At 40.7% G+C, this 23,978-nt stretch overlaps 2 protein-coding genes across 2 annotated transcripts in view; one reads left to right on the top strand and one right to left on the bottom strand.

Moving 5' to 3' along the window:
- The window catches only part of map3k10 (mitogen-activated protein kinase kinase kinase 10), a 38,232-nt gene extending 25,599 nt beyond the window's left edge, over positions 1-12,633 (top strand). The window contains exons 4-11 of the mRNA XM_044355119.1: positions 2,449-2,624; positions 3,052-3,298; positions 4,708-4,830; positions 4,927-5,065; positions 6,356-6,468; positions 6,565-6,869; positions 8,865-9,399; positions 10,338-12,633. Of these exons, the coding sequence (XP_044211054.1) occupies positions 2,449-2,624; positions 3,052-3,298; positions 4,708-4,830; positions 4,927-5,065; positions 6,356-6,468; positions 6,565-6,869; positions 8,865-9,399; positions 10,338-10,738 (2,039 nt within the window). The 3' untranslated portion in view covers positions 10,739-12,633. The remainder of the gene's footprint in view (positions 1-2,448; positions 2,625-3,051; positions 3,299-4,707; positions 4,831-4,926; positions 5,066-6,355; positions 6,469-6,564; positions 6,870-8,864; positions 9,400-10,337) is intronic.
- A 4,859-nt stretch (positions 12,634-17,492) lies between these two features.
- The window catches only part of ttc9b (tetratricopeptide repeat domain 9B), a 28,595-nt gene continuing 22,109 nt past the window's right edge, over positions 17,493-23,978 (bottom strand). The window contains exons 2-3 of the mRNA XM_044354183.1: positions 22,128-22,310; positions 17,493-21,096 (exon numbers count right to left, since the gene is read on the bottom strand). Of these exons, the coding sequence (XP_044210118.1) occupies positions 21,002-21,096; positions 22,128-22,310 (278 nt within the window). The 3' untranslated portion in view covers positions 17,493-21,001. The remainder of the gene's footprint in view (positions 21,097-22,127; positions 22,311-23,978) is intronic.

Genomic DNA, 23,978 nt, shown 5'->3' with positions numbered 1-23,978 from the left:
AGATACAGCAGGTTTGAGATGTCGTAACCGTTTTGAATTTTTGAGATTACGGTCGATGATTTTAAAACATTTTTATGCTGCAGCTGGGAGCTGAGACTCACACTAAGAGTTAAAATGGATGAAGACTGTCTGAACAGTTTCCTTAAGTTGCTTTTTATATATCCTCGAGCTCCCCCTGGGACACATTTCTCCTTTTCACCTTGCAAATAATCCTGGCACCACTCTATTCGCGGTGGTAGCGTATTAACCGCCTCTTGTTTCACTCTTCAGGTCATCTCCTTTTAAACACACCTGCCTTATATCCAAAGAGCCTTAATGTGCTTATTCCCAAGCTGTTTTTTTTGATGCGTACGGTTAAGCTCCAGGCCAGAGGGAGCTGTTTCTCAAACTGTCAGCCCAGCAGCAAACTTCAGCCACCTCCCTCCCACTCTGCTTCTAAAGCTCTTTTCCTCCTCATCCCCCTCTCAGTCCACTTCATCTTATCCATGTTCATCCGTTAATCTCTCCTTTGTCATGCCTTGCTGCTCTCTACACTCTGTTTACTCCTGTCATCATCTCACCTTCATCTTCATCTCTCTCTGCAACTGCACATACACTCCACATACTCTTAATGCTAATTTATATTATCTAATAAATAAACAAATGTTACCTGGTAGGAAAAATGTTTTTAGGCTGTGAAACGACACTCTGTCTGTGCTCTTATAATGTTTTACCGTGTTGATAAAGACTTACAGTAGATGTTGGATAGACGGTACTGATCAGTCTGTGCTCAGCATGTAAACCGTAGGTGTGCATCATGTTTCTGCAACACTGTCACTCGGGGTTTGGCTCATGATTGTTGCCATATGCTGTGCCGTCTTGCTCTCTTCCTCTTCCCGTTTCCTCTCCTACTGCCAAAAAAAAAAAAAAAAAAATCAGACCATCAATTCATGGTTCAGTCGTCTTTATTTTATATTGAGAAACCAGTCATTCATTTTATTATTTACACTGAGTTTTTCCTACCGTGACATGTAACAACACATCATCAAGCCACACTGTTGCACTGGGTGATATGTTCCTTTGTTACGATGAACATGGGCACTGTTGTTTATTTCAAGTGGATCCTAGATGCCATAAATGCCAAATGTGTATTAATCCGCCGCTGAAAATAGTCCCCAACAAATGAACTATTAACTCCTGTTTGAGTAAAGTACCCAGCTGTTTTAGGAAAGTATGTATTTGTGATGTGTTTTTTAAAGATTTAGATGCTCAGTAAGAACCAGTGGACTTTGTGCTAATGAGATACTTGCGAGGTCTATAAGGAAAGTTTTTATTTTGTTTTCTTTTTCTTTTCTTTTTTCTGGTAATGCTTTATTTTACAGCTCCTTAATTTTTCTGAAAAGAACAGTGTAATTTGGTATTAATTATAGAGAAATGACTCATTTCTTTAAAACAAAAGCTCAGTTTAAACTCAGTTAAATATTCAACTGAACCTCGTTGTTAATATATGTTGAATAGTTGCCTGCAGACATCAGCTGACCTGCTGTGTACCGACTAAAAGAATCTCCAGGTTGTAATAGCAGTTAACGGGAGTGTACCAGTTGAACACCTATCATTTACAGGAAGGGACCTAAAAATTATTAAGTAAATATTTTGAAATTAAGGACCTGTAAAATAAAACATTACCTTTTTTTTCATGTCATTTGTTGACAATAAGAAAAACGCCTTATCCTTTGAGCAAGAGGGACCTGGTCTGTCAGCTGAAACTGTACAATATACATGGAGTACGTCTTTGTATGCAGCTTAATGTGAGCCATAAAACTTGGAAACCGGCACGCGCCATATATCTGGATAATATAACAGAAGCCACAGCAGGAGAGAAGAAGCTTGTCTTATAAATAAAAACACAGCTATAGTGAAGTCAGATGTTCCAGGAAAAAGCTTCTTTTGTTGCACAATAACAAAAAAAATATACATTTCATCACTAACACTTTACTTAAAGCACCTTTATTCAGCATTTATAAGCAGATATAAGGACATTTACAAGTGTCTATTAATGTACAGTATGTGTCAACAATTATAACTTCTCCTTTGAAAACATATTTTATATCATTACAACTGTGTTTTACTATATTATTATTTATTACCTGTTTATACACCAGCTTCACATATGGTTGCCATCAGGAGGAGTTATAGTTGTTGACAAATACAATAATAAACACTTATATCTGCTTACAACCACATTATATTATATAAACTGTGATAAAACTGTAAAATATGTGATATAAATGAGAGATACGGGAACTTTAAATAAAGAAATGGAGCTGAACTCCATCATATGTACTACACATACTATAGTAGTAGTATAACCTCTAGCTGGCTATATAAATCATAATACATAACACTATCATGTTTCTGTAATTCAAAAAGTCACTCGAGCGTCTTTCCCTCTCGTCTCTTCTCCCTCAGAGTGCTGGAGCCCAAACCCCCACAGCAGGCCCTCGTTCACCAGCATCCTGAGGCGACTGCTGGCCATCGAGCAGTCGGCCATGTTCCAGATGCCCCTGGAGTCTTTCCACTCCTTACAAGAGGACTGGAGGCTGGAGATCCAGCAGATGTTTGACGAGCTGCGGGCCAAAGAAAAGGTGAGAACTCAGAGAACATGTTCACAGGTGCTGGTGAGGTTACTTTTTCTCTGGAGAGGCATCACATAGTTAGATTGAATGTTACACATATCTATTATATTTTACAGTTTTTGGCCAGTAAAAGACTTCAACTTAATAAAATGTTCGGTTTCAGTCTACAGAATATTTATTTTTGGAGTTAAAAGAAGTGTTAAGAAGATGGTAGATGTAATTCTCAGGACTTTCATCTGTGTTTCAGCAGAGGTTTTTTTTTGCTTTTAGGGGAAAAAGTGACATTTCTTATAGATGGTAGGAAGGATCTCACCATGTCACATCTATCTGAGGTGTTTCTGCAAATTGGAATTACCTTAGCAACAAGCCTTTTTTCCCAAAGAGGTGTTAGGAGAGGTGCTGCTACGTTAACAACCTCTCTTCTTCCTCTCTGCAGGAGCTGAGATCTTGGGAGGAGGCGTTGGCCCGAGCAGCCGAGGAGCAGAGGGAGCAGGAGGAGCAGCTGAGGAGGAGGGAGCAGGAGCTGGCGGAGAGAGAGATCGACATCGTGGAGAGAGAGCTGAACATCATCATCCACCAGATGTACCAGGAGAAACCCAGCGTCAAGAAAAGAAAGGGCCACTTCAAGAAGAGCAGACTGCTTAAGCTGGGCAGAGACAGCAACTGCATCAGTCTGCCCTCTGGTGGGTGAAAGAAACAACTGCAGTCAGGTTGTTTTAATCATGAATCAGCTGCACAAAACTGGTCAAGCTCCCAGTTTAAAGCCATTAGTTGCGACATTGTGTTTTTTCCAGTCTGGAAATTTAGGACTTTGACTGCTCTAAGAGATGAGACAACAGTAAATAAGTCAAACTTTCATTTTCTTTGATTTTGAAGACGTTTTGACCAGAGACCCAAGTGTTGTTGAAAAGTTGGTGATATAATAAAATGATTGTAGCTTAATGTGTGGTCATCCTCTCCTCAAAATGTCAAAAGTACATAAGAATCAAAATGTACTTACAGTATTAAAGTAAAAATACTCATGTCATCCCTCTGACTGATATATTATTATATATGACATCATTAGATTAATTAATACTGAAGCATCAGTGTGTAAGCAGCATGTTACTGTTGTAGCTGCTGGAGGTGGAGCTAGTTCGAACTTCTTTATATACAATTAGCTGGTTTAATCCAGTGGTTCCCTCAGAGGGGTCGTGAGATGATTAATGGGAGAGGAAAGAAGAAAAAACAAAGTTCTGATCTGATCTGAAATCTGTTTTCAGTTTTTGGACTTTTTCTCTAATCTTTGGTGAAATATTGGATAATTTGAACATTTATTGAAATGAAAGCATGTGAGAAGTTTAAAGGGAAAAATCACTATTTGATGGAGCTGTTAACAACTCACAGACATCTGAAATGTGACTCCGACTACACACTGCTTTTTGTAAGACATCAAAAGCCAAAGATGTTGGAAACCACTGTTTACATCTTTAACATTGTGTTGTATTTTAAAAGCTTGTTATATTATCCATTATGTCAGATCTTCATCTGAAAAGTAACTAGCTGTTAAATAAATGTAGTGGAGTAGAAAGTACAATATTTCCCTCTGAAATGTGGTGGAGTGGAAGTATAAAGTAGTATAAAATAGAAATACTCAAGTAAAGTAAAAGTACTTCAAAATTGTACTTAAGTACAGTACTTGAGTAAATGTACGTAGTTATTTTCCACCACTGCAAGACACACTATTTTATTAAAACCATAAACACATTTTAGAAATACTGCGTATTTCTGAAGTTCTTACAAGCAAATGTTTGATACTTTTACTTGATAAATGACATGAACTATTTTTTGTTCGTCAGCCTACTGATTAATAGACTAATTGTTTCAGACTAGTTTCTTAATCTCCAGAAATGTATATAGGAAATTTACTGTATATGTTATGTTGGTGTTTATATTTTATATCTGTTTATTCTCTAACATATCATGGTTTGTATAATGGTTGCATGTTATATTAGAGAGAAGCGCCTTTCCTGAAGTTATGAAAATTCTTGACCAGTGATAAATGATTTCTGTAGAAACTCTGGCACATTTTCTCTCCTCTTCTCTCCTGCAGGCTTCGAGCATAAGATCACAGTTCAGGCATCTCCCAGCGTGGACAAGAGGAAGACCCAGGGGAGCGAGAGCACCACCCCGCCCGCCAGCCCGGGGGTCATCCCCCGCCTCAGAGCCATCAGATGTGAGTGCAAACAATCAAAAAGTCAAAGTGAGGAGATACAGCAGGAATGTAACATGGATTTCTTAATACTTATATATTGTTTGTTCTGTCTGACAGTGACACCGAGTGATGGCAGTAAGACGTGGGGTCGCAGCGCTGTGTGCAAGAAGGAAGACCTGTCAGCCAGCAAAAAGAAAGGACGCACCTGGGGACCGAGCTCCACCCACCAGAGAGAGAGAGTCGGTGGGGAGGAGAAGTATGTGCACAGTTTGTTGATCTACCAGTTATGGATGTAAAATTAATTTTAACTGATGAAAGCAAGTGAGAACTAGTGATTGACAGTATTCTTTGGTTAGAAAATTTTACCTACTAGTATTAAACCTGTAGATTATTTTGTGAGATGTTACAGAAATGATTCAGGGGAAATAATGACAGAATCTTCTCAAGATAAACTGGAATAGTCATTAAGTTAAATTATACTTTTGGCATTTGACCCACTCTCACTCTTGGGGTTTAGCATACTTCACCGGCCCAAAGTTACGCTGTTGACATTTAACATTTAACATTTAAAAAACACACACAAACTTTAAGTGATTTGATACAGAATCTATTTGTCTGTTTCATTTGCTGATCAGCTAATTTATAGCAGGTGTGATTTCCAACATTTGTTGTTAGAAATCCACCCACATCAGAAAGTAAATATAAAAGAAAGAAAGAAAGATAGATCTATATACATCTCAATGTATGTAGATTTTAATCAGTTATTTCTGACAATATGGTAGTATGTTCTAAAAGGAGGTTAAATATCACAAAACACAATGTACCCGATAAAACTGCAGTGACCAAAACTGGATCATGGGGCTCGTTTTCTGTTCACCCGCTGACATAACTGTTATCACAGACAAGGAAAAACTCCCTTTTCTCTCATATTTTTGTGGACAAATTATTGGTCACAACACATAGAAACAGAAACAGAACCTTTCAATCAATATCTCATCTCAGTGTGTGGACCAGCCACAAGCAGAGCAATTACCTCTGGAAATCTGGTGGAAAGAAATCAATGTTGTGTACGATTACTGACATGAAACTTCAAATCCTTAACTTCTATCTGAAAAAAGTTAGTTTGTAGCACTTGCTAACTTAACTATATTATACTATTATTATTATTATTGTTGTTGTTGTTGTTGTTGTTGTTGTTGTTGTTGTTGTTGTTGTTGTTGTTGTTATTATTATTATTATTATTATTATTTAGAAATTGATTTGGTTGGTGGTTCATCTAAACAGCTGATTGCACTGGACTTATCTGGCAACATTACTGGTATTGCTGCACACAATGTATATTTATATATGTTATATTTATTTTACTAATTACTTTTCTCTCTTCTTCAGGTATCTAATCTTATTTTTCTATATTATTTCTATCTTATTTCTTAATTTTAATGCACCAAAACAAATTCCTTGTACACATGTAGTTATTATTTAAAGTTTGATTCTGATTCTACTGACTAATTGGTTTTAATGCATTATACTGTATCTCTGTTTGCAGACTGAAATCTCTGGGTGAGGGATCTAAAGTTTGGTCGTCCAGTGCACCAAACCTGGGCAAGTCCCCCAAACATGCACCCATGACAGCTGGTTTCTCCAGCCTCAATGAAATGGGTGAGTCTGGATCTTTCACTGGGGAGCTAGTTAGCACCACACACCCAAATATCATCCTCATCTCACCCATTTTCTCCTCTGTTTTGTCTCTAACAGAGGAGTGCTGTGAGTTTGAGGAGTCACCAGGGTCCCTGCTGCCCTCAGAGACCAGCAGTAATGGGGCTGTTGAGGACTCAGGGTCCTTGTGGAGCAGTCTGGGGCCCAACACAATGCCTGCTGTTGGGGTGTCTAACACAAGCTCCTGTCAGGGGCCTGGAGGCCTGGGGACAGGGATGAGCTACCAGGACTCGCTCCGTCGCTGCAGCCAGAGGAAGAAGAGTGACGTGTTGTTGTTGGGTTGTGCCTCGCTGCTTGCGTCTGTGGCTCTTGGACAAGACCTGCTGCAGCTGGGGAAAATGCAGGTAAGAAAAACTGTGAATGAACAGAAGGACAAAACAAAACATCCCGTAATTGCATGGGCTTTCAATTATAAACCTTCAGTTTTACCTCAAAGGTGCAGTGTGTAGGATTTAGTGGCATCTAGCAGTGGGGTTGCAGACTGCAACCAAATGAATACCCTTCACCTCACGCTCCCCTTCCAAGCATGTAGGAGAACACGTGGTGGCTGTGAAACTCACAAATGTGAAAGGCCCTCTCTAGGGCCAGTGTTTGGTTTGTCCGTTCCGGGCTACTGTAGAAACATGACGGTGCAACATGACAGCCTCTGTGCAAGGGGACCCACTTCCTGTGTAGATATAAAGGGCTCATTCTAAAGTAACGAAATGCAACAACTCTTATTTTCATGGGATTATATACTAATTAAAACATACTTATGAATATTATACCCCATTTCTACCAATTTCTGCTAGTTGCCACTAAATTCTACACACTGCACCTTTAAATTTTGAATTTAAAAGGAAAAATTACAGTATTTTTCAACCTACTGTAGGTCTTCATCTCATTGTTGTGGCTGTCATTACTAATAAATTATGCTATAAGAGTTTATCAAACAATAAGTGAATGTTCTTTTTAATCACTGTAGATGAATAGGTAGTTGGCTAACAAGCAGCTAAGACCTCTGTGCAGTTAGCTACAAAAGCTAATCCAGTGAGCTAATTTGTTTTGTTTGACTCGTAAACAAGAGTTTTAAATGATTTTTGTAAAAATTTTACTTTATTAGGAAAGCTTTAGGATAGAAGAAGAAGATAAGCAATGTTTTACTGTACTTGTGTTTCCTGAATCTCTACAAGGAAGGTGGCAAATGCACGTTAGTATGACCCTTCAGCCAGAATGACACATTTAAACAGTAGACTAAAAATATTACTGATATAATCAAATCTGCACACAAATCTTGCTGCTGCTAATAATAGAAATATTTATCTAGACTGAATAAGCAAACAAAGCAATCGACTATTTCAGCACCAAAATTAAACAAACCGCATCTTTATCACCAAACAAGACATTGCTCATAAACTGTGACAGAGTCAAGTTGTCATCAGCATCAGTTCAATAATCAACGCACCATTAAAACATACAGAATCATAAACTGCCACAAAAGGAAAATAAAAACAGTTTTCTGTCACATATTGAATTACAGGACAAGGACACAGTATTTCAATCATTAGATTGACTGTATGAATTTCATGACCAATTTATATTATATGCTGTATGTGAGATTTTATTGTTTTTAATTTGTTTCTAAACATGCCTTACAGGATAATAGCATTTTAAATTGTGTTAAAATACAGTACAGTCATTTGTACTTTCTTTAATCACTTTATTAGCTACTTGGCCTATTTCCACAGACTGCAGGTGAAGTAAGTCCTGCTTAGAGTCAAGCTGCTAATGTTTTTCTTGGCTTATAACCTTCCTTATAACCAAATGTAAATGGTTCAAACCAAAATATTGTTGCTGAGCAGGTGTATTCCCAACATAACAACACACTATGTCCCAAAGGCTTTGTCATAATGCTACCAGAAACACATCAGTGACGTAACTCAAATCACCTTCACAGTCTCCAGATCTCAATCTAAAAGATCACCTTCTTTGAGCTGAGCTAGAACAGGATGTTTGAATGAGCTGCCAAATGATCTGCAGGAAATGCAGGATGCTGCTGAGTCAGCATGGACCGACGATTTACGTCTGTTGTGGAGGCAAACAAGTCTCAGTCTTAAAGTGGGTACTGTGAGAAGATCAATGAAAGTAAAGTGATCCTTTGTTGTTGTTGCTTTTGTGGGATGAGGAAGTGAAAATCAAAGAAATAATGTAGCATATTTTTTAAAAGTAGCAGATAATTTCAGTTCAAATTACACCAGCCTTAATGTTTCACTGTTGCAATGTTTTTCAGCTGATTTTATGAATAAATTTACTACTCTGTGCTCAAACAGAATGTTAATGTGACCCGATGTTGTTGTCAGGTGCTTCAGGATGAGCAGGACCTCCGAGAAGAGCAGCGGAAGAAGAAGGACGGTCTGTTCCAGCGGACGGGACGTTTCCGTCGCAGCACCTCTCCGCCCAGCCGAAACCTCTCCCTCTCCCTCTCCAGGCATCATGATTCAGCGCTCCCTTGCCTTGACCCCTCTCCCTCTGTCACACTCCTCTCTTTGTCCTCTCTGTCTGACTGCAACTCCACAAAGTCCCTCCTTCCCTCTGACCCAGACGAGTACCCACTGACCCCGATGATGGGGGTCAAAACACCGGCGGCACCAGCAGCCGCTTCCTTAAACCCGCTGTTGGACCTGCGGGCGGAGAGCTTCAAGAAGGAGCCCAACCAGTCGCTCACGCCCACCCACGTGTCTGCAGCCATGGCCCTGAACAGGGGACACAGACGCACCCCGTCAGACGGAGCAATACGGCCCCGAGCCCAAACTCTGGGACATCACAGGACGCCGTCAGATGGAAGCATGCCCATGCCTCCTCCACCCAGGGTGCCAAGCTTCACAGCTAACAAAGGTAAGAGATAAATGATTTAGATCATGGATGGTTTTTGCTATGTTAAAGGAACACATGACTGTTTTTAGTCCATTTACTAACAAGACAGAGTGTACAGCTGATATATTTCACTTGATAAGAGAAAACTTTGACCTCCTGGTGGCAGAGGATGAAAAATATATGAAGATTCATTCTCTGTGGACCATGAATGTTTCTCAAACTGTCATTGAATTCATCAATATTTGTTTTTATATTTTTTTAACCTTTATCTAACACGGAGATGTCTTCAGATTCATTATCTCTTTTACAAGGTTGACCTCAACAAAGTTGCAGTGTAAAACATGAGAAGTAAACATGAGAATACACAAACACACACAGTCTACATACAACAATCACATATAGTACAATGAAATATAATCTGAAAGACATGAAAGAATCAATATTCTTGCCAATTGAAAACAATTCACTTTCTCAGTTTAGAGTGATTTCCAATCAGCAGCATCCTATGAAAACCTGACAAAACAAATCTCGCCACATGGTGCATTAGTAGCTGTCCTGGAGCTTTCATTCATCACACATCACACGATCTTCCTCATCTTCTTTCTTGAGAGACCTTAAGTTATGTCATATGATAATGCTGGTGAGAGGAGGAACTGCTTTCAAATCTCTTCCCATTTACTGCGTTTAAGTGCTTGTGGGAAACTATTTTTAATTCAGGAAAATACCAAACTATCATCAGACGTTTCATGATGGCCATTTCTGTTGAGATATATTGTTTGTCTCATTTTGGTTTGTTTTTTGCATCTTGTGGCTCTTCTGCAAAGATGCTTTTGTTTCATATTGTGAGTTTGATGCCTGATGAAGATCTGTGACCCAAATGCTGCGTTTTCAATCAATTTACAGCTTACAGAAATTAAATACTTTCTTCTTTTCTTGCCATTATCTCGTTTATTATTCAGGTACGCAGGACACTCTGGACATTCCTCGACTCCCTGACCCCTCCACCCTCTTCCCAATCCCTCATCGGCGTAAAGCCCCCGCACCACCGATCCCTGACCCGGATCCTCTCTGCCTCATCAGCCCCCTGGAGAGACCCAAGACACTCGAGTTCGCCCCGCGGCCGCGTCCCACCCCTGTGAGGATGAGAGCCGACCCCTGGAAGCTGGGCTCTCTCTCCCGGACCCTGAGCGACTCGCCGGGCAGCAGCTGCGACAGCCCTCTCGGATCCGGGGACAGCAGCGCCAGCACGGCGCGGCCAAACCTGATGGACATGGACGTGGAGGGCCAGAGTTCGGACCACACTGTTCCTCTGTGTGGACAGCTGCAGCCTGCCACTCTGTGTGGACAGCAGTACTCGTAGTGAGAAGCAGACGGTGAACATTTCCAAGTTTTTGTATACAAACCTGTTCCCATGACACTAGGAGACAGTGAGGAATGCCTACTGATGTCTGAGCCGAGCGAGTGCACTCACTGAAGTTTGTTTGGAGGCACTTACTGGAAGCCATCCCTCTCGTGTGCCCTTCAACCGAGTGTCCTAATAAGCAAGCCTTCCCCCTGTAGTTCTCACTAACCTGCACGACACTGAGGGTCCACGAGTCCTCTTAAAAGCCTTGTAATGTGCTCACCCACCTACCTTACCCACTTTCACCTTTAGGAAGCCATTGCTACCTTCTCCTCATTCACTTCCTCAGCGCACCACGCCCAGGCTTCATTTCCTTCAAGACTCACAACCTTCAAAAGCCATTCAAGTACTCTAAGAAGCCACTTTTTGACTTTGCTAACTGTTCGTTTCGATCCATCTGCCTGTGCTTCTGCCTGTCTGTGTAGCTGCCCTCATTCCACTTATCTCACCGCACTTATCCAAAGACCACACAAATATATTCATTCACTATTACACCTGAACATTGGTTGTTGTTTTGGGAGTGTTTCCTTGAGAAGCACAGGAGCTGTTTAAACTGTTTGAAATCCTTAATAGAGAGTGTCCTTGTTCTTATTTTGCACGCCGTTTGTTCTGCCGGTGCACAAACATCCCTCATAAACTCTCCTTCGTCAGAGCTTTGTGAAACATCAGCTCTGCCTTCATCCTCATGTGTTGTCTCTCTGCATGGGGGTCATCGTCCTCTTCCCTCCAAGACTGAGACAGGAAAAAGCCTTTTCTCACAGCACTGGTGGACTGGTTATTATCCTCAGCCTTGTACAGTAAAAACAGAGTTTTATTTTCTCAGTGCTTGCACCATCCCTGCTGTAACCTCTTAGCAAAAAAAAAAAAAGTTTTTTCTATTGGTTTGGCAGACCAGGTGTGTTTTTTCTTTGTGTGAATGTGTATATATTACTGAACAAAATGGGTTCATTTTTGCGTGCCGGTGCTTTTTCAGTGCATGTTATTTTACGTGTGAATGGTTCGCTGTACGCTACAGGCAGTACTTCTTCAAAATAAGTCCACAAGTCGCTACGCATCCGTTTGTCTTTTTCATGTTTCGATTGAAAACATTCCTCACTAGCAGTCAGTAGCACTCTGGATGGATCCATGAGATGGACACAAAGAAGGAGACGTTGAAGGAAAAAAAAATGCTACCTGATTTCCATAAAACAACTTCGACCTCATGCTCGTCTAGGACTGTTTGGATATCCTCCCCTCACCTGCTGTATTCAACATCAGTGGCACTTTAGGAGCCATGTTGTGCAACTAGTTAGTCTCTCTGCGGACGATTGGACTCGGCACAAAGCGCTCTAGTCACAGCTGACAAATCAACTTTCATCTCCGGAGTTGTTTTCGTACAGTGGACGGTTAAACTGCAGATGGTATTTACTTGACTGTGCAAATTTCTCTAAGTGAGCATGTGTGCGCGTGTGTGTGCGTGTGTGTGTGTGTGTGTGTGTGTGTGTGTGTGTGTGTGTGTGTGTGTGTGTGTGTGTGTATGTGTGAATATGCGTGTGTGTTATTATTTGTATGGGATGAAGACAATCCCATACATGTTAGAAGAATGAGCCCGGACTCATTCTCCTCGTGTGGTTAAGAACACTGAGTATTTATTAAATTTATTGTTATTATTGGAAAGGATTAATTATTGTTATGACGCTCTTCCTGGGATATCTGTATATATTTGTTTAATATAACAGGAAAACCAAGGAAACGACTGAAACGTCCATGTTGTCTCCAGTCTCAACTTGTGACTTTTCTGGGTTAAATGAGGAATAAGTGTGACAAGTGATGAATGATTGCCCTGAGAGACGAATAAAAAACAAAGAAAGATGCTTCAGTGTCGCTGCTACATCGATTTTCTTTTCTTTGTGTGCAGTAATATCTGATGGTCAACTGTTGTTTTCAGGAAACAGTTTAAAAGATAGGTCTTTCTGTGCTCATATGGGCATCTGACTGTCCTGACTTAAAAAATGTGAATCCGTCCATTAACATGATCTGGGGGGGTCACATGCATGCAGCAGCAGTAACAAAGGGCACCGCAGTAGCAGATAAAATCCTCTAGATGTCACCACTGTGGCCTATGATGTCATATCATTTCCAAGTCTGCTGTTTTTCTCCACGTAATGCATTCCCATAGTCGCTCTCTGACATTGCAATTACCATAAAAGGCAGATGAAGGTGCCTTCATGCAGAGAGAAACAGCTACTGAGTTAAATTTAAGATGTCAGAGAGGAAAGAAATCCTCAGAATGGCAAACAAAGTGTTAAATTTTAACCTCACAGTACGACCCTTGGGTGCAAAGACGTCTCCGGACACATGCAGTGTATGCAGGTGACACAAACACACACTCAGAAATCCTCACACACTCCACTGCTGTGTCTGTCAGTGTGACTGCCAATCAAAAACCCTTCTAGACGCCAGCCAGTTACCTAGCAACCTCTCCTCACTTCCATGGTGATGCTATTAAAAGCAACAACAAAGGGAAAAAAAAGGGAGAAAAAAAAGGGGGATGACGGGACTGAAAATGAAGTGAGGAAGAGGGTGAGAGGTGTTGAAGAGCCAGCAGAGAGGATTCGGCAGGCTGAGCGTCGCGTGGCCGGTTCACAGCTCACACACACACACACACAACAGGAGTGTTTTGTCTGTGAATACAGAAGACACTCTGTGCTTTCCTGTCCTTTTATATCTGCCTGTTGTCCTTTACAGCAGCGATGACTCACATCACATGTGTCTCACCTTCTCTGCCCTTCCCATCATTGTCTCCTCAACAGTTTTTCACCATATTTCTCTCATTTTTTTCCTTTGTTTCAGGGAGTGATCTTGTCAGTGCGCATACAGTTTGAACATACATTCAGGTGGTGGCAGTGTTGGATGAGAGATGGACAGAGAGGGAGAGCTAACAGTGTGTTTGTGTATTTTGAAGTGAAGGCATGAACAACTAACCAGATTGGCTGCCAGCTGGTGTGTCCCCAGATCTCTCGAAGGACTCCCTTTGTCTTAAACTAAATCTTTTATGAAAGCATCACACCACAAATTCAGTTTGATACTAAAAAAAATCTGTGCACTTAGTACATTTCAATGAATCTGAGCTATTAAGTGACACTGTTTCAAAACGACCGACATCACAAACCATTTTAAGGACAGAACAACTTGACACAAAGATGATTAAATCTGTATTTTTGTAATGATAAATGTGGAGAAGTGATTTTTAGAATAAGACGCAGACCTCTTAGAAACTGTGTTGGATGTTTAAAGGGGCACTCTGTTGGTTTTATATGTCAAAGTCAGTTTATTTCTGTACAAACAGTTGCATAAGGTCTTCTGTGATGATGTCATCAGTGTTACCTCAGCTTGGGCTCAAAATTTAGAAAGTAGAAAAAAAAACAGTGTTACAATCTGGACACATGAAGCCTGGAAGAATTTAACAGGCAGGCAAGAGTCTAATGTTGCACCCAGTGCTTTTTAAGTCTGGACAATCAGACTCTACTGCTACAGTTTTGACTTTTAAGTCTTGGGTTTTTGTGGTGGCCCAGGCTTGACTCTTTGTCTTTGAAGTTTTGTCTGTCAGGAAGTTAGATAGTAGAGTTGAGAGCTTGTCAGTGATGCAGTAGACTGGAGCATCTGAGTCTATATAATATAATAATGATTAAAAAATGTTTTATTTATAAAGCACTTTTAAAAACAAAGTTACAAAGTGCTTTACATGGAAAAATCAAGATAATACAATTAAATAAAACCAGGCTGCGAAAAGTACAAAGAATGTAATAGAATAAAATAAGATGAAAAGGGCGAAATGATCAAGTAGAAAAGATAAAACATATTGAAAGGAAAGTAAAACGAACAGTGACATGACAAAGATAAATTTTAAGAAGTGATTTAAAGGATGACACCAATTCTGCAAATGTATCTCACTCCCTCTCAGTGTTTGCTCTTTGCTCTGTGTGTAACTCACTTTTAAAGCCGGGTTGTGACAAGTTTATTCTTCCATAAAGTTTGGGGACTTGCAAAAGACTGATTAAAGAAAAAAATGTCAAAATCGATGCAGCAGAGGCCAAAATATCCTGACTTTAATTCTGTAGGTGGAGTCAGGCTTTATAAAATCTGGATCCTACATTTACCACAATGCACCTCTGTTCAGTAGACACTTCCTGACTGTTTGCATCTTTCAAACTCCATGTTTGTAGACTTTACAAGTCAAGATAACCCCTAATGTTATCACCAGGGTTGTCTAAACAGTCTCACCTTAAAGTCCATGTTGTGGCTGTTCTGGAGCTTTCGATCATATCACATAATCTTCATCAGCAGATGTAGTTTGCTCAGTTCTCATGCAATTACAGAAGTTCAAATTTCCACTTTTTTTTTCTGAGCACTTTAAAGACGTCTCTTCCATGTTGTCTAAACAGTTGATTTCATAATTGACTTTGGAAACACTAAATGGACCTTAAGGTGAGACTGTTTTGTTAAAAGCCGTTTCCAAGGTCAAGAATGAACTTTGAAAACTTTCTCAGAAGCTCTTAATCTGTTTTTACAGGCTGAGTATTTCTCCCCATGATGAGTAAACTCACCTCCATGAGTAAAATGTTACTGAAATGACTTCAAACCACAAAACAACATCATTCCTCTTTGTTTGAAACTTTATTCATAATCTTCATTTACCAATCAATAGTGCATTCCCGGGCTAGCAGTTCAGTAAAACCAGTGATGGAGACCTGTGGTGTTTGGATGTTGAATGGAAAAAGGCCTCTTGGGAGCGAGGCGAGACAAATCTTCCAGTGACAAAAACGCAGTCATAGCCTTGATGTCTCCAGCTTCATGTTTTTTTTTTCCTCTCCATCAACACAGAAACAAGAAGGATGGAGGTCCATCGCTGTGAGAAGCAGCTCTGCGCTCTGGTACAAGTTCCTCAGAGTTCTCATCCACTCCTGCGTTACTGGTCGTCTTTACTGTATACAGAAACAGATGAGTCGGGTGAAAGGTCATTCAGAGGGTGGGTGGGTCAAAGGGTCATTGCACATACTCTGAGCCGGCTCTGGATCCCTTTAAAGAAAGGGACGTCAACAGAAATACCAACAAATACGGACACAGTCAAAAAGCAGCTCTGTGGAGCAGCTGGTTAAATTCTCTTTTCTATCTCTCGCTTTTCTTTTCTGTCAATAAAGTAATTCAGTAAAGTAAAGCTTTTCACAACCATAAAACTTTCCATTTTTGTTAATTTTTTTTTTGTACATTTGTATCATATATTCACAAAAAACTACTTTGACATTTTGACAAACATTTACCTCAAATGACATCAAAGTAAAAGAGCAAAAAAGAACACAGCCAGTAGTTTAACTTTTCCGTCTCTTTTTTCTTTTGCTTGTGCTTTTTGTTCTCAAAGCTACACTGAAGTAGAGAGGAGCCAGATGCACAAAACTCGCACAAAGCCAGAAATACGCATATGCATGCTTTACGTCAGATTTATAAAACTGTGTGTGCGCATGTGTCTGTTTTATAAATCTCAGTCATTGTGGAACTACAGGCGCATGTACACGAGACTCATTTCCTCTCCCACAATTAACCATAAATGGATGAAGACCCAGGATTGTGTTGCACCGGCGAGGTTCTCCAACAGCTGGGACATCTGTCATAACACGCAACCTTTATGCACAGCTGTGTGGCTCTTTTTGGCGTCCATATCATTAATTCATCACATGGACCTGTAAAGCGTTGTTAGTAGTAATATCTCAGAAATGTAATCAATTATTAGTTTGTAGCACTTATATCTAAACAGAAGATGTGACACAACTAAGGATAAAAAAGAATATTAACAGCAAATTACAATATCGACTCCTGTGTAAATTAAAATAATTTTTGTAAATGGGTCTTTGATTGGTTTATAAATCTCTGTGTAAATCACTCAATCAGTGCAGCTGGTTATCAACTAAAACAATGTTTTACTAAAACATTCTGTCTCTCACATTATATTTCATCTCCACCTCATCACATCATCCTTTAAAAAAAACATGTGCACGTCTGGTCTGAAGAATACATGATGTGCGCACATTCTGTGTTTGTAAATACCAGTTTATGTGCAGGTATGGCGTACGGTATGCATGGTTTTTGTGCGTACGCATTGTTTATGCATCTGGCCCCTGGTGTCTTTATTTGCACAGACAGCGTGTTTGGCAGATTATGCTCACGATAACAGCCTCAGAGTCAGTCCTGCCATTTATCAAGAGAACTGATCAGCCAGAGATGAACCTGCGTCCTGCTTTATGTGCAGCTAGTGATCCCCTAGACGGTCGTACGCACAGCGAGACTAAAACAAGATGGCAGACTGGTGCCATGGAGAGAGGACCATGGGAGGAGACCTATCCCCGAGGGGCCCGCGGGTGAGCAGACTGAGCCCAGGCAGCCATGGAGACCAAGCCTGCAGGTGCCACTTCTCACTGTTTGTTGATTTACTGTATCTCTGCTGGGAGAGCAGCGCCAGAGAGAAGCAGAGAGACAGAAAGAAAGAAAAGAGCACAGAGGCACATCAGGAGTGAGGAAGGCAGATGTTTTAGCCCGAATCAACACTACAGCTCGGTGACACTAACTAGGTGTCAGGGCTGGGCTATATATCGATATTATATCGATATCGTGATATGAGACTAGATATCGTCTCATCGTGATATGGCATAAGTGTTGTCTTTTCCTGGTTTTAAAAGGCTACTTAGTCATTGTATCCACATTACTGATGATTACTTATCAAAAATCTCATTGTGTAAATACTTCGTGAAAGCACCAATATTCATTCCTACAATATTGTCACAATATCGATATCGAGGTATTTGGTCAAAAATATCATATTTGATTTTGTCCATATTGCCCAGCCCTACTAGATATGATGTAATCTAAGGGTTAATTTGGTCTCTGAGAAATTAAGTTATAAGACAAGTTCAGAAGATTTGATCATGTTGCTGCAATAGAGTCATGTAATTAAATATGAACTATTGTCATATTGATATAACTGATATCCAAGAAAATATCTCAGAGAATGAAAGAAGATGTGGCAAAAAGTATGTGGACAATCCTGTCATAGTAATGTGGATAACTCCAGTTTTTTTGGGCTATTCGTTCCAATCAAGGATAATCTTAAAACTGCTGTATACAATCATATTTTAGACTTTTTTGAAATTTTGAAATTCTGTCAACTTGGAAACTCTCTTAACAGGTTTGCATGTGTCTCTGTTGTGATGAAAGAGTGATTTTCTTTTCTCAGAATCTTCACTTTGAATCATTTTCAGAGATATGACTAACCAGTAAAAATGAAAAGTAAAAGAAAAATCAGGGAAAGTCAGAAATATGTTTTTTCCTTTCCTATCTAGTTAATCATCTCATGTAGAGCTGCCACTAATGATTATTTATTGTCAATTAATCTGACGAATATTTGCTCGATCAATTAGTCATTTTTTTTACTATAAATTTTCAGAAAATTGATCCCCATTCCCCAAGATGCAACCTAAAATAAAAACAGTTCACAACCCAAAAATATACAGTTTTTTTCTTAAAAAATGACTTAAAATGATTAATCAGTTATCAAAAGAGTTGCCAATTAATTTTCTGTTGCAGCTCTAATCTCAAGGCCGTTTTAGGTTTATCTTGTGACTCCTTTGGTGGGTCCTGACTCCTAGGTTGTGCTTTCAAGTTTGTGGCAACAATTTGGTGAAAACCCTTTCCTGTTTCAATATAATAACACAGCCGTGCACAAGGCGGATCTATAAAGAAATGGTTTTCCCAGTTTGATGTGGAAGAGCTTGACTGGCCTTCATAGAGCCCCGACCTCAACCCCAACAAACACCTATGGGAGGAAGTACTTGATCTCTCTGATGCTCTTGTGGCTGAATGGGAGCAAATCTCTGCAGCCAGGTGGAGTGAGGCTGTCACAGCAACGTATTGTTTTCAGCAGTCATATATGGGTGTGTAACATGCAGGTGTCCACATACTTTCAGCCAGCTAGGTGATAAATCTCCCGGCTCTAAACTTTTCTATTTGCCAGAGTGACTTGGAGCTGCAGCTGCTTTGTTGGGGCTGATGATGGCCTATTTCTCCCTCCACCGGAGCCTCTCTGTATAATGCCAGTCTCTTCAACGCATGGTGCCATCTCTCTAGAGTCCCATTGACACAATTAAGTCCCTATTTACCTCCTAGCAGGTCACTGGAAAATGTAGAAGGGAAATCTTTGATTCCCACTTCCCTCTTGAAATTGGGTTTTACCGCTTATCTCTCACCTCAACTGAAGCAGATGCCTTTTTTTTCCAGATATGCTTCCTACTTGATACCTATTCTACTGCTGTGATCACAAGCTGTCACCTTCTTTTTGTGTTTATAAAGGGCAGAATGGATAGAATAGAGGTATGAGCCAACAGTTGAGTGGCAGCATGCCATGAGAGAAAGAGAGAGAGCAATAGAGCAGATATAATCCCTATCCCATACGTCTGAAATAACTCTCTGGAGCCGCACATTACATGCAGGAGGTGGGCTTGCACACAGGAAAGAGGAAACTGGGTTTCAGGGAAATTCAGGTCATGCTCTCACATATGATCAATCCAACCTTCCTTAGAACAGGGCAGGCAGATTTGAGCCTGTGGTAAAGCTATCAATAAAAGCGATATTATCAATGATTAGGCTTCACAAGTCACAAGAGAAGCACATATCTTATGTATCTTTTGACAGCTAGCCATGGATATCATCGATAGTGATGTCTAATGCTAATGTCGTGTGTTATCTGTACTTACAAACACAGATACTGTATCGATCAAGATACTATAAAGTGACAGCGGAAGAAATCTCAAACAGCACACTCTTGTTGAATTGCACTAAAGCTGAGTGGTCTGAGATGTCAGGACAGATGTGATTGTTTTCCCTGCACTAACGCTGCCCAGAGTCTACTTGGTTTGTTATCGATGTCTGGGAAGCGTCAACATTAGCGATAAAAGGTTGGACCTCCTCGTAGAAATGTGTTTCTGGCTGTGGAGTTTTTTTTTTTCCAGCTCGTTGTGAAACGTTAGAGCGGATCTCCATCTAGCCAACGGGCGTTTGATGGAACTCCGATTCCATTGGCTATTTTCCGTTGTGACATCATTAACGGGAGAACAGAGAGAGGTGATTAGGAGGAGAGGAGAGGGAGGGGCTTGGACAGTCTCAACGACAACAAACAACAACAACAATGACACACGACCCAGGAGGGGCTTCGGACAACAGATTCAAGACACACCAGTTTCCACAACAGCAGAACCGCTGCAGAAGTTTGTCCGTTTTGCCGCAGATGCTATTAACAGCTGAGTATGATGAACAGCGAAAGCAAATGAAAAACCTCAGGAACGAATTACAAACACTTGAATTAGCCCTTGAATTGAAAACAATAACAAAGAAAAAACAGTCCAGAAATGGAGATACATGGCATCCAGGAAAGAAAAGTGAGACAGCAGAGCGACAGATTAAGCATAGAGGCAGGTTTTTTTTTTTCTCTACAAGATGAAAGATTTCTCGTGCACATCTGTCCCATCATAGTCTGATTAAGGGGCCTGAGTGAGCCCTGTTGGGTTGGATGTACAATCAAATTGGGCTATATGGTCTTGATATGTGTCACACACACACACACACACACACACCCCTCGCTATTACAAACTGCCTCCACACACACCCCTGCCCTCATGGTTGAGCTTCCCAACCCCCGATATTCTCCTCAGAGTCCGAGATAGACGGAGAGAGAGAAGGCAGAGTGAAAGAGAGAAAAAGAGAGAGAGAGAGCAGAAACAAAAATTTTTTTTTTTTAAACATTTACTAAATTACGCAAATGTCCGTTATTCATAAGTATGTTTTGAAGCTCCTTTTTCATTCCACCACAAGGACTGATTCATATGAGTATAATACAGCTGTTTCCTTGTTTTTTTGTTGTTTTTTTGTTTTTTTACGTTTGCTTGACTGTCTGCGTCTAAGGGAGAGGAACCACAGCACCTGAGGGAGGAAGAGGAGGGGAGAGAGGGATAAGAAGATGGAAAATTAGGGTGGTTTGCAGACAGCGCTTGATATGTCTCCCGCCAATCGCTCTAGCAGGTGATTGGGTCTGTCTCTTCTGTCCGTGGGCTGTGCTGTCGAGGGTTAACAGAGGTGGAGAGAGGCCGGGTCGATGTAGGGTCAAAGGTCGAAGGGTCAGGAGGGTGAAAAGGTCGAGGGTTAGCCCTGGGTCTCTTTGCCGCTCTCTCGTTCCCGCTGTCCGCTCTTGCTCATCTTCATCTCTGTCAGCTGGATGTACCGCAGCACGTTGGTGTCTGCGATGGAGAGAGAAAATGTGATTGATGTTAAGGCTGAAAAAAGAGAGGAGTCACAATTTTACTCTAATCCTATTTGTAAGCTGAATGGTTTGACATTTTGGCAAATATGGTTATTCACTTTTTTTTGTCAAGAGTTAAACGAGAGGATCGATATCACTCTCATGTCTGTCTGTTAAATATGAAATTACAGGCAGCTGCTGGCTAGCTTAACTTAGCATAAAGACTTGATAGAGGGGGAAGCAGCTAGTCTGGCTCTGTCCAAAGGTCAGCGCATCTAAAACTCTTAATTAGCATGTTAGACATCATTTTTATTGTTTAATCCAGACAAAAACTGAATGGTAAAAACAACTATTTGCCATTTTACTAAGCTGAACTACACTCTGGTGCAGACAGCTCATCTTTTCATGCAGAGAAACTGGCAGAAATCACAGTATGTTAAATAAAACACAAAACTGAAATAAGACTTAATGGCTTCTGAAACTAACAGACCAACAAGGTCTCAGTTCTTCATAATTTAAAAAAAGTGTATTTTATTTATTCAATTAACTGTTTTACTTTTCAACATGGTTTGAAATGGTGTTTTAAAGATTTTTCAAGGAGATAAGCAACAATCAATGATAAATTTAAAAATAATAAGCCCAATAAAATTCTGAAATCAGCTTATAAAATACCCATTATATGTAAGTTTTTAATTGCATTATGTCAACTCCCCTCATATTACCCATGAAACCCCACAAATTGACACACAGAGAAAAAAAATCAATAAATCAATAAAAATTACCAAGAACATGACCTCATTATTACAGCCCTGCAGGAACATGTGCCATTGTTTCACAATCTAGTAGGAACTCAAGTCTACATTGTACAATTAATAAAACATTATGGCTAATTATCGAATTCCCTGCAGATATTGTGAGAAGTGTTTTTACCACCTTGAGCTTGTGTTTTATAATTCAACTTAAAGAGCTGAGCTGCAGCCTGCAGTTGTACTAATATAGTAAGTTATTTATTATATGAGTGTAACTGACCTGTGGGTTCACGGTTCTTGGCGTCACGCAGGTAACGTAGGGCACATTCGTAGTCGCCCAGGTGATAGAAGGCGATGCCGGCGCGGTACATGGCCTTGAAGTGGTCTCTCTGGTGGCTCAGCACCTTCAGACAATACTCCTTCACTCTCTCGTAGTTTACCAGCTCTGACTGCAACAGACATGCTGAAGGAGACAGAAGAAACACGTCAGTATATGATTCATTTGTAATAATGATAATAATTATCAAGACAAAACATACAGCTTTGTCTCACTTATTTAAAGCAAACACATCAAGTCTGGTTTAATGAAGTTTAAATGACATGTGGGTCTCACGGGTGATAAACAAAGACGGGGATATTTTGCTGACATCTCACTCTGTGCCTTTTAATAGAGCCACAGTGACACTTAGTCTCTACATTGCTTCCTCTGGATGGCAGTGAGCTGACTATAAATAGCCAATACTAATGTGTCGCAGCGTAAAAAAGACTCAAAAAGTCGTGCGAGCAGTTTGAGCCGCGGGGGTCGGAGAGTAATGTCTCTACATGCTGCCGCTGAGCTTGACATGCAAAATAGAAGAATGGGAGGGGATGATGGAGTGAATACTGGACTGCGAGGATGCTTAAGTCTTATTTCCCTGACTTTGCAGATGTGTTGTAGAGAAGAAGCGAGGGTGGCGGGGGGGAGAGGAGGGAGAGAAGGGCAGCGGGGGAGGATGCAGAGATCAAGTGAGAGACAGATACCGCAGAAGTCCTTCGGGATGAGAGGTGAGTGCTGAAGTACAGTACCGAGGCCGAGTGAGCTCAACTTGAACCAACTGGAGCTCTACTAGTTGAAAAACTGAAGCACTCTGGGATAATATTTCATTGTAGTCATCAATCCTACAGATGTGTCTTGCAGCAGCACTTCGCTCTAGCAGTTTCTCAGCAGCTCTGAGATCAGCTAAGGTCGGAATAACTTCATTAGTAAAGACAGACTCACACACACATACAGCTTTTAGTCCACTAAAGCTTTTAAATGCCTGCTGATGGCTCAGATATCTGATCACTCAAACACTATTCCTCTGATGATCACAACCACTCGTGGTCGACCTTGCCTCTCTTCTTCCTTCATCCTTTAATATCTTTCTTTTTTAATTTCCTTTTTTCATCTCTCCTTCCATCTCTGCCTGTGTCCTAAACTATACATATATCACAATAATTTCCCTCTATTTCCTCTGTCTTGTCTTGTGCTGTCACGTCTCCTCCGGTTCTCCCACCCCACCGTATCCCTCCCTGATCTGACTCCTTTTTTAACCCTCCCGTCATCCTCCCTTGTTCCTCTGAGTCTGCCCTTGACACACAGACAGCTCTGTGAATAACATGAGTCAGGGACTATTAGCTGGGAGGCAGGGTGAGTCAGGAGTGAGAGGCATGGCTGCAGTAAGAGGAGGACGAGGAGTAGGAGGAGGAGGAGGAGGAGGAGGAGGAAGGGGGAGGTGTATATACAGTATATGTGGGAGGCTGTAGGGTAAAGTACAAGAGGAGACCTATGGGAGACTAAAGGGGGAGTGTGTTAAAAGCTGTTAGTGCTCCTCTACCTGTCGTCTCCCCCTAAAACTCAGAGACAGACTGTAGAAGGTGTGTTTGTGTGTGTTTGTGTTTGTGTGTGTGTGTGTGTGTGTGTGTGTGTGTGTGTGTGTGTGTGTGATTAGACAAAAAGCCAGTGATGAGCGAGAAGTGTTTTATCAAATGAGGAGGACTAATGGATGGAGCTGCGTCAGTCACACACACACACACACTGGCCGTGCTGTCAACAACACAAGTGCAAAACACTAAATAATTCACCATGGACATCAGAGGATGGACCAGTTCA

The sequence above is a fragment of the Thunnus albacares genome, chromosome 6, assembly GCF_914725855.1.
Source record: "Thunnus albacares chromosome 6, fThuAlb1.1, whole genome shotgun sequence".
Lineage (NCBI taxonomy): Eukaryota > Metazoa > Chordata > Actinopteri > Scombriformes > Scombridae > Thunnus > Thunnus albacares.
Note: the sequence above shows the minus strand (reverse complement) of the source record. Positions and strands in the feature narration are given on the sequence as shown.